The following is a 17,798-nucleotide window of genomic DNA, read 5'->3' as shown; positions in this document are numbered from 1 at the left end:
CCTTTCCTCTCTCTCCCTCTCCCTCTTCCTCTTCCTCCTCCTTTCCTCCTTTCCTCTCACTTCCACTTTCGCTCCCTCCCCCAATCCCAATAGCATTTCACGCTTCTGTTGCTCATGCGCTCTGACCCAGGCATGGATTCTTTTCTTTCCTGTAACTCCCCACCACCCTCCTCCTTCCAGAGTGCTGAGCTTTGCCACCATGTTCCTGGAAGTGAGCAAGCAGGATTAGGTTATGCTTATACCTATGACGACTCTGGGAGAAGTTGAACAGAATCCTATGCACAGTTGAATACTCATGTGCCTCCAAGAATTAGGAGTTTGTCTTTGAGCATAAAGGACAGGGTCCGAATCAAGGCAGGAAAGTAGACTGCAGACTGCCTGGGGCAGAGAAGCTCCTAGGGTAGGGAGCCCAGGACCCAATTTTATTCTTTCTTTTTCTGAAGTTTCTTCTCCCCCTTGTCTTTCTTCTTCTTTGCTCTCATTTCCCCTAAACCTACCCCGCATGTCTGCCTCACCTTGGTCCTGTTTCTGCTCCTTTATTCACCCACCTTCCTCTTCTTCTCTACTCCTGCCAATTAGCCTTGCCTCTCCCTCCTCTCCGTGTACTGGCAGTCCTAGAAGTAGAATCCCACCCTGACTAGAGAGACTGGACCAGAAGAGGTCATGACAAGGACCTGTTCCAAACTCACTTCAGGCTCCCTGAAAGGTCTCTTTTCATCATAGCTTATATTTATCTACCCGAGGGTGTTCTGGCTAAATACATAAATAAATAAATTATTAAATAAATGGCTCAAGCCACACAAATACACAAATAGAAGGAACAGGTCCTTTCCTTCCAGTCCATGGGCCAGAGGACTACTCTGGGGGTCCTGAACTCTGTGCAGTGGTGCCAGATGAAGGTTCCGCCAATGGCAACTGTGATAGCTTCCAGTCTGTGGCCACTTGTTGCAGAAGTTTTGACTTTAGTCCTTGCTCTCTTTAGGACTCTACAGAGTGGAAGGCACAGTTGGCACATTCATGGCCTTCAGTCTAGAACTACCATTATAGCTGACTGAGGAAGACCAACTGAAGACTTCAATTCTGACTCAGGAATGACTGACCTCGTCTGCCCTAGGATCAACTGTTTCCTGAGCTCAGGGCCCTGATTCTGTCCTTGTGCTCAAAATTGTCAAAGGAAGTTCTTGGATCCTCTGTTGACAAAGAACATGTTGACAAGACCCAGAAACCTTTGGGTTTTTAAAGAGAGTTCTAAAGATTGAGAAGAAACATCATCATCATCAACAACAACAAAACCAAAAACATAACCCTTTAAGAGAAGGGATAAGTTTGAACAAGTTACATGGAACACTAACTTAGAATTGATTGAACTAGTCTCTCCCTGAGGATTCCATGATTGAGTAAATAAAGGGTTTTTTTTTCCCCTTCATTTGTTTTATTTTGTTTTTGAGACAAGGTCGCATGTAGCCCAGGATGGTCTAGAACTTGAATGATTTTGAATTTCTACTTCTCCTACCTCTACTCTCCAAGTGCTGGGTTCATAGATATTCGCCAGCACATATGAGTGAATGTAAAAAGTGCTGAAAAGGGAACCAGGACTCCACCAAGGGAGCTACACTCCTGCCCCTTAAACAAGGCTTTAAAAATTTTTAATAATTGACTTATTTTCTAAAGCTTGGTACATTCGTCATTCATCCTTGCTTGGGGCAAGGGATTTAGCAAGGGATTAACTTCCACAATAATTTCTCTAGCTTTGAATAGTCTGTATCTCTCTGCTCTGCATTACGGAAGACTTAGGCAATTTCAAACAGATTCTGTGAGCACACCCGCATACACACACACACACACACACACACACACACACACACACACACACACGCACACACACACTAAGGAGAGGCAGAGACAATCTTCTGTTTCCTAAGCCAAAACCTTTCCTGATATTTTAAAATCTAGACTCTGAGAATTTATCTCTCACTCTGAAAGCTTCATTTACTTTTCATAGGTAGCCCTTTAATGAGAGCTTCTTCTATCTGGTCCCTTGGCTTGTTTTCCTTTCCCCCTTTATCTCTAGACAGTTACCAAATTTCAGTGACTTTTAAGTCTGACCTCTGAGAAAAATAAAGTATGTATTCAATTGAGTCTGAGCTGAGCCTCCAAAGGGCTTGAAACACAACATACAAGCTGAAAACAGAGGTGTGTCCCTTCTTGCCCAGCTATTTCTATCCATCCAAACGTCAGAACTGAGATAGCAAACCTGAGTGCAGGTGCACATGTGCCATAACACAGCCCAGGAACCAAAACTCCCTTTTCTCTCACCTAAACCTAGAGGGTATACAATTAATTGTTGAGGATGTGTCAAATTCAGGGTCCATTTTAACTCTGGTTAATTATTTGATTTGAACCAACATAGATTCTTAATACATATCCTGTGATCCAATCACCATTAAAAGCCTTGAATAACAATACAGACTGAACAGAGTTTTGTGTTTGTTTTTTTTGTTTTTTTGTTTTTTGTTTTTAAAAAAACATTTTCAGCTATTTTCAGAACCCTTTGGAAGCCTGGTGAGCATGCCGAAAATGTTTGCTTCTCATTTTCACAGGAGACAAAAAATGCTAACTTTCCATTAGCAGGTTGTAGAGAGAAGGATTTAAAAAAAAAAATTCAAGTTTACAGACCTCCTGAATTGTAAGCACTGACCTGTGTACCCAAAGATTAAAAGAGAGAAAGAGGGAGAGGTGAAGAGGGGGAGAGAGTGAGGTTTTATACACACATCTTGTTAGTATACAGTCTATCTTTGCCCTTGAAAAGGTAGGAACATGTGTATGACTTTCTGTGCCAGCAGCAAAAGGGCAAACACATCTGATTCAGCCAAAATCACTGACAGTAGCCTGGCCCCATGGAGCTCCTTCCCAGATGCAGACTTCTCTTGAAGCACTAAAAACATCTGGACCCATCCTGGGTAGACATTTCTTGAGTAGCTAGGGGTCAGTTGACCTGCAGGTCACAGAGGCTGTCTGATACTTGCAAGGTTCTTGGAGCCATATGGTCCATACCTCGGTTGGCTAAACATAACAATGGGACCAGACATTCTTTTAAGGTCCATTTCCCCAGAGACAGAGATAGAGGGAAAAAAAGTATTTCTTGTATCCGTTTATGTTCACTGACATAAAACTTTCAGCAATTATGTAAAAACCTTCAAGGTAAATTTCTAAAATAAACTCCAAGTAGACTCTCGGGCTGATCAGAAATGACAAGGACTGGAGCACTAATGTCCTAGAAGTATATTTTAGAATTTCCAGAAATTTATTGGTCATGTCTCAGGAAACAGAGGTCCCCAGTTTCAAAAATGGTCCACTGGCTGGATGTGCTAATCTTCACTAATCTTCACTGGAGTTCAGTTTGCTTTCAGGAGCTTCCTGCCTGGTTTGCAAAGAAAAGGAATAGCCTCTAGCCAAGAAGTGTTTTTGGCAAATGCAAGGGGGCTTTCAGGAAGGCTATGTGGAACAGATTCTCTCTGTAGTCCTAGAACAACCTTCCAGCTCTAGAGTCTCTGAAAATGAATGCCTAGAATCATGATTGGAGCATTTTTTGCTCACAATAGCCACTACCACCAATGGCATAAACTACTGGTTTTTGGTTTATTTTCTAGGAATAGGACAACTGGTGGCCTCATCTTCTGACAGAGCTTCTTGCATCAGTAGCTGAGCTGCCTGACCTCTCTTGTTGGAAAGGGGGAGGGAAGGACAAAGATAAGGCATCAATAGCTGGGCTATTTTTTCATTTTGATTTTCTGAAACAATGCTAAATCACGTATTACCTATTCAGCTGAGGGGCTATGGCTCAGAGCCAGGCCAAGCAGCCTCTGCCATCTGAATGTTCTGCTTCTAGATCTGCAGCCACTTCTTCAGTTCCATTTTTTCTTTTACATTTCTGGTCATGGTACCACTCAAAATAAGGTGTGTATCTCTGAAGAGGCTATTCACTGATTTCAGGATTCCTGCAGTGGGAGGTATCTCAGGTCTTATGAAAAGAAATCATTTAAGCCCCAGAAGCCTGCCATATGTCCAGTCCCAAATTATGCAAAGGAGATGAGGTCTGTCAGGATTTTTTTTTTTAGAAGAGGAAATTTCTCCTAGTTATGGAAATTTTAGCTTTAATCATCATTAATGGAGTGAGTGTATGGAAAGAAAATATACTTAGATGCAATTTAATTTCCAAGCAGTGCTTCTGCAAAATGCCTTTTCACAAAAGATTGGAAGAAATTGATAAAAAGGACTGCTAGGGTAGCATTAAGAGATCAAAACAACTGAATTTATATAACAATCACATCTCTTCTTTGACTTTTGCCATAGAATCATCCCAAACAGCAGAAGACAGTCATTTCCTAACTTACTTAACTTTTGTTAAGAAGCTTGCCTTGCATACAAATAAGAGAACATGTTTAGAAAAAAAAAACATGAACTTTATAGTTGAAGTGAGAAAAACAAACAAACAACAAAAACAGATGCTAGAAGGGGGAAAGACCAACCTTAAATCCTATGCTTATTCTAAATGGAATATGAAATTAAATTCTTCACAATGAAGGTATTTCTGACAGAGTGGCTGTCAGTCACTCTTGGTTCAGACACCACATTGTGGGAACATAGTCACGGCCACATGGCAGAAGGCTGGTGCCCCTGGTAAAGATGATGCATATCATGTAAAACCCCATCACCAAGATCAAAGTAAGCTTCTTTCATGGAAGCCAATACATGTCAAACCTCATCCCAATCAAATTGTCTGGAAATGAATTCAAGATGAATATGTCATAGAATAATGTGACAGTGGAATTGCAGAAGGTCAAGGGTGGTTGTTTCAATGATCCAGTACTCAAATATTAATTCTAGAACGTCCAGATGAGAGGGCATTGAATCCTCGGGCTGCTGGTGGGATGTGGTGTCATTGATTTGTGTGCAAATGCATCAAACACCAAGGTGTTAGTCTAAGTTTCATTTAAACTTAGAGATGTGCCCAAACTCACATCCCAGTAGAAGCAAAAGAGAAACAATCAATTATGCTTTATGTATCAACACACATACACACACAAAGAAAAAGGTGCCTGATCCCCTGCAAATCTTTACTGATAATAAGATTTTTTAAAATTACTCACTTGATTCTTTCAGAGTGTTTCTGTACAGCCGTAACCGCTTCCGCATCACCAGGGAAGTCTTGTATTTCATTTTCTGAGTTTGAGCCTGCTTTAGAAGAAAAGGCCCAAGTAAAACAATACCATACATGTTCCTGTGGCAAGAATCTGTGGCCTGAGTGTATGAAAGAAAGATGTTAGTCTGAAAACAATCTTTTGGCTTTTCTTTGATTGTTTTCAGATTTTGGGAACATAAGAACAAAGATGGCACTGGCAATAAAAACATTGAAAATTTCTAATTTCCCAGTTAGAATTTTTTTTAATCACTCATTGTTCTGCCTTTTAGGTAGAAGTGCTCATTCAATGTTCAAAAATCTGTGGCTGCTAGAATTTTGAAATTTTGTTTCGGAACACCCCATTATTTCTTCAAGTTGGTTATTTACATTTGATGGGGTGTGGTAGGGAGGGCCCTCTATTCTCTGGGGATGTGCAATTGTGCTTAGTTATAGTGTGGGAAGGAAGAAATTTTCAGATTTTCAAATCCTGCTCTGTCAGTAGTAGTGAATAACCCTTTAACCCCCACATGTTCCATTCCTGCTCCGACCCACTTGAGAGCTTTTACTGGCTCATTTTTCAAAGCTAATATTAAATCCACCAGATGAAAAATGTATCATTTTGGTTGTTGTTTGGTGTCAAGTTGTCTTTTTTTTTTTTTTTTTTTTTTTTTTTCAGCTGAAAAGTTTCGAAACAGTGCCTCCCTTTTAAGATTGCTTGTCAGGGCTGGAGCTACCAAGCATTAGGCAACCATAAATCCTTGAAAGCATTCTGAGGTCCTCTGCATCAGTCAGGCAAGGCTGTGGAGGTAGTGGAGCAACCAAACAGCAATCCACCGCCACGCATTGACCCTAAATTTGATGAGGAAGGACAAACAGTCATTGAAAAAGGTCTTAGGCTGGATAAACACAGTAAGACCTCAGTCAATGGGACGTCTGCCTGTCTTGACACTCTACCCACAGAACAAGTGGCTCTTTAACTTGTTGACCCACGGGCTAAATCCAAGGAGGGCTGCACTCTCGTACAAGGTCTCTAATTTCTCATGTTTTCCCAAACCTCTAACTCAGACCCAAACTACCCTCAGGGTTTCATCCTTGCTTTTTCATTTCCAGGCACAAGCCTGAATAGACTCACCTTTTCCCAGAGGAAATTGTTTTCAATTCTTTCTAACAACACAAAAACAACAAAATCCTCCGAGAAAGGTAACAAGCTCCTTCTAGCACAGACCAAGAAAGGAAGGAGGCCCAACTTTGTATTCTTACAGAAGGGCAGCAAGCTGGGTGTCCTTGCTCTGAATGTTCTCATGGCAGGATGTCTGGCACCACAGTCCCTGGTTGGTTGGCAATAATAGAATTTACTTGTTTGCTTCTAAGGAAAAGGGGGTAAGTTTCCCTAGAAACTTCTGCCTACCAACAATGTTGGCACAGCCCAACTTCTAGGAGGTCTGGATTGCTGGTACCCTCATGCCCTATGTGCATATCCTTTGTGCACTACAAATGCTTCCCTGGGCATGCAAGGAAATGTTTCAAAGGTTGAATCAAGACAGACAAAAGGGACCTTAGCTAGTTCTGTAGTAGATTCAGCCCGTGCAAGGGAACAAGGCAACCATCTCTTTGGTTCAGATTTGAAATCACAGTCTTGCTGAAAGAACAGAGTGAGGAGTGGATTTGGGAACTGTCTCTGGCCCTCTGAATCTGGGGTCCCTAAGATAACAGATCTGAAAAGATCTTTGAGTTCCCCAAAACCCTTGCTCCTGCGATGTCTTTTCTTACTAAGTGGCTACCAGCTTAGTAAGGGGCACCCCCCAGGATGTATTGAAATTAGCTTTTATCCTGTACCTTGAGAGGGCAGGAAAGGGTGCCAGGGAGCCTCCGTGAGTGATTGATAGTCACAAGAAGATGGGATGGCCAGGACTGCAAAAGGCACTATTTTTATTTGAGGAATCACAGCCTGCCTGTTGTGAAGTATACTTAGACCACATAGGCCTGTCTAAGGTCAGAGGTCAACTAGAGCCGGTGACTTCAGTTCCACACTGATTAACTATCAGGCATGAATACTTGCCGGAAAAAGCTCGGCCCTGGCAGGCTCAGAGCTACCAAGCCAAAGATGAAAGCCGCTTCTGGTCTTTGCTCAGATCGATGGCCAGCTGCCCTTGCACCTTCTTGGTTACCTTGCACCAGCCCTGAAGCACCAGGAAATGGAGCTGAGCGCCTTTTCTTATTCTTGTCCTCGAAGGGGGTAGAGATCGGATTTCCCCTAACTCTAGACTGGAAGGCTGGCAACCTTCGGTGCTCAGAGTCAAGTCTACACTAGTGGGGTCACCTGCAGGCAACCTGGCTTGGGCAGGTAAGCCTTACTTTAAATCTCTGCCCCAAAACACAGGAAAGGAAAAGATGCCCCAGAAGCAGAAGTTGGAGGTCACTGCCAAGGCCTGCCATCCAAAGGTTGTTTCTGCAGACTCTAGTGAATACCTGGGTCTTGAAACACCCTCTCTCCCCTTTTCAGTCTTCTCCATCTCCTTCTTGATCAACTCCAAACTTTAAGACTTTGAACTAAGCAGGTAACGCTTTTAGACTCAAATCGTTCTCTTCCCCCCCACCCCCCGCCCATAGTTCGGTATATGCCCCTGGGTCTAGGCTTCGGCCTGCTCCTCCCGGGACCTAACAGCAAGCTAGATTCACATCCAGGAGAAAGAAAACCAGGTCGCGAACCCATGGCCCGCGGCGCAAACAGAGAAGATCCTAGTTAAGAGTCCTGAAGCAGGACCAGGATAAAGGCAGGCAGGCAGCCAGCCCGAGGCAGACCCAGACAGCATCCTCAGTGAGTAACCGGAGAAGTTCTACTGTGTAGCCAGCCTCTCGCAGCACTAACTTGAGTCTTTGACCCTGGCGAGGGTAAACCGAAACCCTCCCCGTTATCCTTGCAGTAGGGAAAAGACAGAAAGGCTGCCTGCAAGAATCCCTTCGCGAGCATCCTCTCGGTTTCCACCACGAACAAGAAGGGGCAAAACTTCAGTGGACACGGTGGACACACCCAGGCAATTTACAAAAAAAGAGGAGCGAAGACAAGCGGGCAACAAGATAGCTTTGGTGCCATTGCCTGTAGAAGCCCCATCTGTCTTTCTCGCACCCACTCCTCCCAGAGGAAAGAAAGGGCTCATCTTCAATGCTGCCCCTCCCCACCCCCTTTAGAATTAGTGGGGTGGGGCCTGTACCCGTGATGTGTGTGTGTGTGTGTGTGTGTGTGTGATTGTGTGTGTGTGTGTGGTGTGGTGTGGTGTGTGTGTGTGTGTGTGTGAAGGTAGAGATGGAGAAAAAAACTCTGACTGGGCCTATTCTCCCAGCGGGGTCAGGGTGCCTATGGCCCCCATAAGCACATTTGCTACAAGGCCGCTGGGGGTACAGGCCTTCCCCAATTGACCCCCCTGGTTTCAAGCACTTACCCTGCTCCACCTGTTGCCCGGATCACCTCATTTCTGCACATCACTTTGGGGTAGAAGAGGGGGGACCAGAAACCCCTCTATGCCTCTTTTGTGGTTCCACCGAGGCGGTCATCCTTCATTTCTCCTTCTCCAGCTTTCGGGGAAGCAGTTAGGGAATGTATGATGAAGCAGAAATGAGCCTTCAGGATGATATTTTAATGGCTTATATGTCACGTTGGTGCATGTGGCTTTGAACTGGAGCCGCTCGCGTTTCCTGCAGAGAGCGCCGCAAATCCCACTTGATAACTTCTACAACCCACAACTTTTTTTTCCCCACTCATATTTACTCTTACCTTGTATATTTGGATGGGTTTCCTAAAAATACCCTCTGTCAACGTCCCCGGTGGATTTTCCACAGACTGGAGGAGAGAAGCCTGACTTTCTTTTTTGAAGAATTATTTTCCCTCCCCTCTCCCAACAGCCACCCTTCCCTCAGGTCCCCTCCCTATTTTTTTTTTTAAAGCAGTCAAGGTGGGTTCAATATTTGTTCTCCCTAGTGAAAGAGCAGTGCAGCCTCTAGAGGAAATATCTCCTTGAATAAACGATTTTCATAATTCTAGGATCCAACTTCCCCTTGTAGAAGCAAAAAGAACTGAATGGCCTGGTGTATCTTTTCCCTCAAGAAAATACATAATAGGTTAAAAGAAAGAAACCCCTAACACCAGGTGCTTCTGCTTTTTTCTGTCACTCCTTACAGGAGTCCCCTCAGATTAAGAGAGAAGTGCTGGACACAGACTTGTTGCTGGGGGCAGATTTTTTTTTTCCCCTAGAATTTCTACTTCATAACCCCACAGGCATAGATGCTTAACACTGTCTCTTCAGATACAGGGATATCATCACCATCCACAATCTGACTTCAGGGCCAGAAGGTGTGTGTGTGTGTGTGTGTATGTGTGTGTGTGTGTGTGTGTGTGTGAAAGACAGCCTGGTTCCACTTCACCCTACCCAAACCAGAATCTGGTTGGTAGGGGACAAAAACTAGAAAGGAGGCTAGGAGTAGCCAGTGTTGATCATCCTTCCTCTAGCCCTAGAAAGCTAGCTGGGAGAGAGAAAGAGAGAGAGAGAGAGAGAGAGAGAGAGAGAGAGAGAGAGAGAGAGAGAGAGAGAGGTTTTCTTTTCCTTTTGCTTGGAGAACTGTTAAGTTTTCTAAGCGGGCATCATCTGAAAGGATGAGTTGAGGGTCCCTTTGTCTGGCAAAGAGTTTAGAGCCTGGATTCAGCTGCAAAGAAGCCAAATGAAGTTAGAAACAAAGGGCAAATTGAAGAATTCCGACTCTTGGCTTTTTGTGTTTTCCTTACTAGAAAATAATTAGACCTAATGAATATGCAGGCGCTAAGACTAAATCCTGGGCCAAGCTGATGGGCTTAAAAACTGAGCTAAGTAGAACCGCAACCTTCATCGCCCCCGGCTCCACATCCGCGTGCAGTTTTTGAAATGTATAAATGTCGCCCGGTTTAATTGATTGAGTTACAGGGATTTTCCCCCTGCTTTTACGTGCCATACCCCTCTACCTTTCAACAATCATTTTAATATATAGTCAATGGTTCTTTGTGGATGGGACAAAAAGCAACTACGCGCAGTTGTTGAATAGACTTTGCGCTGGGCAAAGACAGGTTAATCGAGGGCCGCATCGCGAAAACAAGCGAGTGTTGTATGTTTGCACGGAATCCAAATGTCTGCATTTTCCTAACTAAATCAAAGGGAGTGTTATTTCTTTTTCTGCTCACTCATCTGAAGGTAAGTAAATTTTCTCTGGCGATCAAAAGCCTGGTCGGCAACAAAGACCGCGCCCGCTTTTTCCACCGTCTTGTTGTGGCAAGTTGCGGAATTTCAATAACTGTGACAAGGGTGACTGATTTGTGAACTGGAAAAGGTTTGAATGTCACAAAATTTACATTGGTCCTATCTACCGGGGATTTAAATACCAAAAAAGTATTCCGGGATCTCTAGGGAGCGTTGGGAGATCCAGAGGAACAATGGCGCGTTGGGAAATTTACAGTTTTACCTGAATGAAAGGGACTGGGATGGGAATGGGAAGGCAGAGTGAGCGGGTTGGGGGTGGGAGCAAGCCACACAACCGACCCGACCGTAGGAAAAAAAGAAAAAAAAAAATGAGGGGAGAGGGAGATCGGCAACAAGGTTTCCAAACTGTCATTAAAAACAGAAAACAAACAAACAAAACACAATCGGACAAACCTCAGGAACCGGGAAAAGTGTAAGAGATCCATCCACCTGTGTTTGGGAGTGAGTGGGCACGCAGGGAGGAAGTCTGGAAAACTAAGGCTGCGAGAGACACCAAGAAATCATGTTTCTAGGGAAGAGAGTGGCGTGCCCTCGCGCTCCCGAATCTTAAATTATAAACAGGAGAGAGGCCAGTCAAAAAGGAAGCAAACTTCAAAAGAAGCAAATAACAAAAGCTTCTTTTGCTGCCCTTGAAGGGGGGTGAGAAAGGGAGGGAGGGAGAAAAGAAAGTTGCTGAATCGGGACATTCTGGAAGTGCCTTTGGGGGTGTTTCTCGGCTGGTCCCCCAACTGCTGCTCTCAGAGACGCCGGGGGTCTCTAGTCTTTAATCGCTCTGCGGAGGTTTGAAGGAGAGTGGCACAGGGATGGGGAGGCAAGGGAGAAGGGGAAGGGGGAGGGAAAGAGACAGAGGGAGGGAAGAAAGGGGGGTCATTAGAAGGAGGGAGAGAAAAGTGTGTGGCGGGGAGGGGGGGAGAACGTAGAACAAGAAGCAAAACCGAGAGAGGGAGGGGTAGGAGGCGGCGAGGAAGGGGAGGGAAGGAGGGAGAGAGGGAGGGAGGGAGAGAGAGAGAGAGAGAGAGAGAGAGAGAGAGAGAGAGAGAGAGAGAGAAGAAATCGTGGCATTTTTTTTCCTTCCGTGAGAAGAGGGGGAAAAATTTGCTAGGGGGAAAAAAAGTTGCTACTCCTGGCAGCCCTGTTAGTCAAAAGGGGATGTCAAGCGCTTTACAATACCTGGGATTGATGAGGCGGGCGGGCCAATGAGCAGCGCGAGGCGCCACCGCGCGCCCTTCGTTGGCGCGGCGGCCCCGGGCGGGGTGTGTGGGGGGATTGCCGCCTCACCAATCCTCGCCCGCGTCGGTTGCACGTGACCCCTCCCCCTGCTCCCATTCATCAGGGGGGGGGGGACGACGGTGTCGTCCTTTCAATTCATTTATCTGCAGGAATGATTGCTGCTATCAGTCTCGCGCTCACCGCCCGGCTGAGGAGGTGAAAGTTTCTCCCCAGGAAGATAAACCGCAAAAGACAATATTGTGCATGATTTGCGCCTTTTCTTTGCTTTTTTCTCCCCCCCTTTTTTTTTTCAAAAAGCAGAGAGGGGGAAAAAGGGAGAGTTGAAGGATCGCGGAGGAGAGCCAGAGAGAGAGAGAGAGAGAGAGAGAGAGAGAGAGAGAGAGAGAGAGACTAGTGGAGAAGTGAGGAGGGGCGCACTGCGCGAGGAGACAGGGCGAGCAGTGGCGGCTCTGGCGTTCACATTCCTCTATGCCACAAATCCGGGAAGAAGTTTTATTGGGGGGCTGAGATGTTCTATGCCTTTCCCCGGGCAGCCTTGACTCGAGGCCCTCTCGGCAGAGACTGAGCGGCGAGAAAGTGAGAGCCCGGCCCGCGCGGTTCGAGCGGCTGGCGCTGGAGCCCGCCTTCTACCGGCCGGCAGTCATCTCGCTTGCCTGCCTTTGGCCGGGCGGGTGCCGGCTAGCGCCTGGCCGCTGCCTGCTGGCTGAGACTTCGTTAGGTGGGTCGACTCCCCCTCCCTCCTCCTCTTCTTCCTCCTCTTCCTCCGCCTCCCGTTCCTCCTCCTCCTCCTGATCTTCCCTCCTTGGCGGGCGAGGGTGGGGGGGGCGGGGGAGGCCGGGGCTTGCCCCGTGCAGCCACGATGCTCCTGGACGCCGGACCCCAGTATCCCGCGATCGGTGTGACCACCTTTGGTGCATCCCGGCACCACTCGGCAGGCGACGTGGCCGAGAGAGACGTGGGCCTGGGTATCAACCCGTTCGCCGACGGCATGGGCGCCTTCAAGCTCAACCCCAGTTCGCACGAACTGGCCTCGGCCGGCCAGACAGCCTTCACGTCGCAGGCTCCCGGCTACGCCGCTGCTGCGGCCCTGGGCCACCATCACCACCCCGGCCACGTCGGCTCCTACTCCAGCGCTGCTTTCAATTCTACCCGGGACTTTCTGTTCCGCAACCGGGGATTCGGCGACGCGGCGGCGGCAGCTAGCGCCCAGCACAGTCTCTTCGCTGCTTCGGCCGGCGGCTTCGGGGGCCCACACGGCCATACGGACGCCGCGGGCCACCTCCTTTTTTCTGGGCTTCACGAGCAGGCGGCCGGCCACGCTTCGCCCAACGTGGTTAACGGCCAGATGCGGCTAGGTTTCTCCGGGGACATGTACCCACGGCCGGAGCAGTACGGCCAGGTGACCAGCCCGCGATCCGAGCACTATGCTGCCCCGCAGCTTCACGGCTACGGGCCCATGAACGTGAACATGGCAGCACATCACGGCGCTGGAGCCTTCTTCCGCTATATGCGCCAACCCATCAAGCAAGAGCTTATCTGTAAATGGATCGAGCCGGAGCAGCTGGCCAACCCCAAAAAGTCGTGCAACAAAACTTTCAGCACCATGCACGAGCTGGTCACGCACGTCACGGTGGAACACGTCGGCGGCCCAGAGCAGAGCAACCACATCTGCTTCTGGGAGGAGTGTCCACGCGAGGGCAAGCCCTTCAAAGCCAAATACAAACTGGTCAACCACATCCGCGTGCACACGGGCGAAAAGCCTTTTCCCTGCCCGTTTCCTGGCTGCGGCAAGGTTTTCGCGCGTTCAGAGAACCTCAAGATCCACAAAAGGACACACACAGGTATGGAAATTAATGTAGGACACTCCACCTCCCACCCGGACCGGGCCTGAGATTCCAAAGTTGGGGGATGAGAGGCACAGATCCAGCCTCTGTGGGGTCTGGGCCTCAGGTTCCAGGAGGCAGGCAGATCTGGTTTTTAGTCTTGAAAGTGTGGGAAAGCAGAGGGTGCGGAGGAGAAGGATCTGAACATACAGATTTAAAAAAAACAAAAATAAAAACAAGGAATAAAAAGAGTTGGAAACCGGAAAGCTGAGTCTGGCTTGGCCCAGCGCTGGACAATCTCGAATCCCGGAGAGGTGGCACGCGTGGGGCAGCCACGGAGGTTCCAGTTGCTCCAGCTACAAACAAATCTAAAACTCTTGATGGTGGCTACCGGTTCAGGGACTTTCTTGAGTCCTTTCTGTTCAAAAAGGTGGAAGAAGTTGAGGTTGAGTTTTAAAATGTAGAAACAAAATGGGAAGGAACAGGAGGTAGGTACAGTTGGGGTAGGAAGTATAATTTGGATCTGAGGAGGACATTAGGTTTATGCACATTTGAAGAGATGCATTTTACCAACGATGCATCCGGGTTTGAGTAGTGAGGCTAGTTGGTGAAAGACACATAAATCTTAATTGTCTATTATACAGCATAAGGTCTGTTCTTAAAATGCGGGGTTCCTGAGTTGGACTTTAGAAATAGCGACAAGTCCAAAGCTTAAAAAAAAAACAAAAGAAACAAACCAACAGAAACAATAACAAAACAAGTTCCAGGCAATTTAAAGCTTCGGGAGGGGGCAGCCTGGAAATTATGCGCCCCTTGGGCCCAAGAGTCAGGGGATCTGATCGCCCTCCGTATTTGGGCATTGTCTGGTGGAAGAGAATCCGACTTGAACACTAGATTTAATGGCCCAGCCAGGTAAAATCTCCTCCCCCCCTTTCCAGATTAGGCCATAAAATGTGGTGTGTGTAGGGGGTAGGGTGGAGTTGAGTGGAAGTGGCAACCAACGGGTGCTGTGTGTCTGGGATGAAAAAACAAAAAACAAAAAACAAAAAACAAAACAGGGGAGAAAAGAGCAAAAGCAGGAGAATCAACCGGGTCCTGAAAACTAGTAAGGCAGAGCTAAGTAGAAGTCACTGGGTAACCTCTGTTAAGACCTGGGCAGAAAAGTCAGTGTCTAGAGACACTGCTATTCTGGAATGAAAAAGAATTTTTCCCCTCTCCTTCCACTTCTATTTCTACTACTACCTCCAGTATGACAAAGTAAAAGTAAAATGTAGATATAATTGTCTTGAGTGTTAAAAAATATAGTTACACTATTGATAGTTCCATTACAGATGCACGAATTTACTAAAACTCCAGATTTTAGACTGGGGGAGCCCCCCCTTGGGCAGCCAGCATTTTAATTCATCTCCTAAACTCTGAAAACAGCTACTGATTTCTTTTGAATAAGACCATCTTTCGACTTTTACGTTAGGGGAGAAGCCCTTCAAGTGCGAGTTCGAGGGCTGCGACCGGCGCTTCGCCAACAGCAGCGACCGCAAGAAGCACATGCACGTGCACACGAGCGACAAGCCCTACCTTTGCAAGATGTGCGATAAATCCTACACGCACCCCAGCTCTCTGCGCAAACACATGAAGGTAACGCCGCCGTCTGGCCGCTCGCCTTTTCTGGGCCCGGGCCCGAGCCAGCCTTCTGGGCAGCGGCAGGAGCCGCAGGAGGCGGAAAGGCACAGGGTTTCACTCTGTTGAGTGGAAGGTGGCAGAGGGAGCAGGGGTGGGCAAGATAGTTGCACCAGAGGCCAATTAAACTCACTGTTTCATAATGAAAGTAAAAATAAGTGAGGTCACTCCGAGGCCTCGCTGTCAGAGCTGCTGCGGTGAACGCGGCCATTGCTCCTGGTAGTCAGGAGCAGGCGGGCGAGATGGTGTGGTCTTGGGCTCAGCTCTCAATATCCGCTCTCCTCAAAGTGGGCAGGCAAACTTTAGGAAGCGAACTTTCCTAGCCTCTGGTCTCAAAAGCAGCCTCCCCCTTCCCAGCCCCCCTCCTCTTTTTCTTTTGTGAGTACTGTCGGGCAGAGTCCCCTCCTGGAGCGCGGCGGTGCTGGGCTACTCCGGGAGAACCAAGCCCAAGTCCCATTGGTCCTGCCTGCGGAGAGTCTGGGAGATCCCTGGCTTTGAAAGAAGCGGGGAGGGGTAGAGGAGGGGGTGCCCGGGCGGGGGGGGGGAGGGGGAGCACAGCTTTCATAGCCTTGGGTAGCCGCTGGGCCCACTCTTTATCTTCATTAAAACGCAACTTTATTCTCTCAGGTCCATGAGTCCTCTTCTCAGGGCTCACAGCCTTCGCCCGCCGCCAGCTCGGGTTATGAGTCGTCCACGCCACCCACCATCGTGTCTCCCACAACAGACAACCCGACCACCAGCTCCATGTCGCCCTCCTCCTCCGCGGTTCACCACACAGCCGGCCACAGCGCGCTCTCTTCCAATTTTAACGAATGGTACGTTTAAAATCAGAAACAAAACATGCCGACCCCCTATTTAAGAGACTGAACACACACGTATATACGCAGTATTATTGAAAGAATCCTAAAACTCGAGACACCCCTCGTCCCGATCCCGCAAACGTTTTTTTTTTTTTTGTTGTTGTTGTTGTTTGTTTGTTTGATTGATTTTGTTTTTAAATCTGCCGGTAAATCCAGGACTGAGTAAAACAGAGGAGGCAGCAAGCCTTTAGGTTTTTTTCCCCAAAATATTTTCTTTTCTCCCCCCCCCCCACTCTGAAAAGGTTTGGTAGCTGACGAGCGGGAGGGGGTGGAAGAGAAGGCGGCTGCCTGACCGAACACCGCCAAAGGCCCTGAGGGCCAATTTCTTGTTGGATCAGAACAAGCTCTCTGGGGCTTCAGCTTTTCTTTATCTTCTTGTTTTGTTTTCTTGTAAATACAGAATTATTAGCTTAAATCTGTTCTGTTGGATTCTGTATATAGCTACACTTCGGTTGGAGTGGGTGGGTGGGATCGTGGCGTGGTGGTCTTTGCCTTGGGGAGGGGAGGGCCAGAGGGAGGGGGAGGGGGAGGGGAGGGGCGGCCGAAAGCCAACTGTTTGTACTGAATGGCGAGAATGTTCTAGTAAATGTGTACCAAAATGTGAACCACTTTGTACGATTACAGTCTCCACGTCGACCTAACAGAATATTATTGATATTAATGTGCTTTTTTTTGTATAAAGTGCAAACATTTCGTCCCAAAGTCTGAGTACTTTAGTGCAGTAAAATGTTGTTTCATGTCCTGTCAAGAATTCGTATAGTACGAGCCTGGATCTACGTGTCAAACTGTTCCATTTGTTTATGTAAAGTGATATTAAAAAGATATAAACTATAGCTGTCCATTGCTTTTGGCAAAATATACAACCACACAATGTATATAATTCCTAGTTTCCATATTTATCCGCATGTAAAGGGTCTGGTTTATCCATGTTACAGCTATTCAATATTTATGGCTAGAAAAAAAAAAACCTCGTATGTACACTTTAGTTTCCAGAACTGTTTGGTAACCTTTCGTACGTTATTAAAGATTCTTAAATCTCAGTGATCGTGGTAGGAATTTCTTCGTCACACTCCCTTCCCCCAACAACCTGTGCCAGCTTTAGTGGATCTTGGGAAAGCTCTGCAGCCTCTCTTGCCTTCTTCTCTGTCATTGCTGGTCATATAAACTTGATAAATGAACGCTACCCTGCTGGCTCTCCGAGAGGGTGTAATTAGTATTTATATCAAAATTTATGAAACAAATTTTCGGCCTCAGTATAATTTAAATGACCTTTGCAGACATAGAATAACAACCATAAAAATAACGGAAATAGATTGCACAGGCAACATCAATATTAATGTAAGCGAATTGTGAGAAGCTGGGGGCTCTCTCTGTAGCCTTGCAAATGAACTTGCAGTCATTCAAGGGTTCAGCTGCCCCCCCAATTAAATCCCCTGATCTGAAACTGGATTGTAGATTTACAATATTATATTTTAAATTGCTGTCTTCAATTAAACCATTATGGCCATAACTAATTTTCAGGATGCCGATGCATGCTTTTCCAGGCCTTCCATCTTTGTACAAAAGTAAATGTCCATAAAGCGTTTCACTTATATTTTTTCCAAACATAATGCTAATTTAAATTAATTACTTCCTATGATATATTATTATTCCTATAATTTTGCTACTGGCATTAGTTCTCTCAAAAATACATCTAGAAAAGAGAATTATTTTATGTAATGTGATTATCTTTCTATCTCTTTTA

General features: G+C 46.7%; 2 protein-coding genes across 4 annotated transcripts in view; one reads left to right on the top strand and one right to left on the bottom strand.

Moving 5' to 3' along the window:
• The window catches only part of Zic4 (Zic family member 4), a 21,876-nt gene extending 11,228 nt beyond the window's left edge, over window positions 1–10,648 (bottom strand). The window contains exons 1-4 of one of the 3 annotated variants that reach the window (XM_021207295.2): window positions 10,587–10,648; window positions 8,955–9,020; window positions 8,623–8,875; window positions 5,151–5,235 (exon numbers count right to left, since the gene is read on the bottom strand). In XM_021207295.2, the coding sequence (XP_021062954.1) occupies window positions 5,151–5,220 (70 nt within the window). In that variant the 5' untranslated portion in view covers window positions 5,221–5,235; window positions 8,623–8,875; window positions 8,955–9,020; window positions 10,587–10,648. Of the gene's footprint in view, window positions 1–5,150; window positions 5,239–8,622; window positions 8,876–8,954; window positions 9,043–10,586 lie in introns of those variants that run through there. The other 2 variants (XM_029543038.1, XM_029543039.1) reach the window with 2 other exon arrangements.
• Window positions 10,649–11,577: 929 nt separating this feature from the next.
• Zic1 (Zic family member 1) lies at window positions 11,578–17,094 on the top strand. Its single transcript, XM_021207292.2, has 4 exons — window positions 11,578–11,889; window positions 12,228–13,535; window positions 14,989–15,152; window positions 15,822–17,094. Exons 2-4 carry the CDS (start codon window positions 12,554–12,556, stop codon window positions 16,017–16,019), a joined length of 1,344 nt encoding a protein of 447 aa, XP_021062951.1. The 5' UTR covers window positions 11,578–11,889; window positions 12,228–12,553; the 3' UTR covers window positions 16,020–17,094.
• Window positions 17,095–17,798: the final 704 nt, after the last annotated feature.

Source organism: Mus pahari, chromosome 10, assembly GCF_900095145.1.
Source record: "Mus pahari chromosome 10, PAHARI_EIJ_v1.1, whole genome shotgun sequence".
Taxonomy (NCBI): domain Eukaryota; kingdom Metazoa; phylum Chordata; class Mammalia; order Rodentia; family Muridae; genus Mus; species Mus pahari.
The sequence above is the reverse complement of the archived record's forward strand: the minus strand, read 5'-3'. Positions and strand labels throughout refer to the sequence as shown.

What these genes read in the sequence shown, in the direction of transcription:
- Zic1 (XM_021207292.2), top strand. Translation starts at nt 12,554, where the DNA reads ATGCTCCTGGACGCCGGACCCCAGTATCCCGCGATCGGTGTGACCACC. An exon ending in CCACAAAAGGACACACACAG is followed by an intron (nt 13,536 to 14,988) that starts GTATGGAAATTA and finishes CTTTTACGTTAG; the next exon opens with GGGAGAAGCCCTTCAAGTGC. An exon ending in CTCTGCGCAAACACATGAAG is followed by an intron (nt 15,153 to 15,821) that starts GTAACGCCGCCG and finishes TTATTCTCTCAG; the next exon opens with GTCCATGAGTCCTCTTCTCA.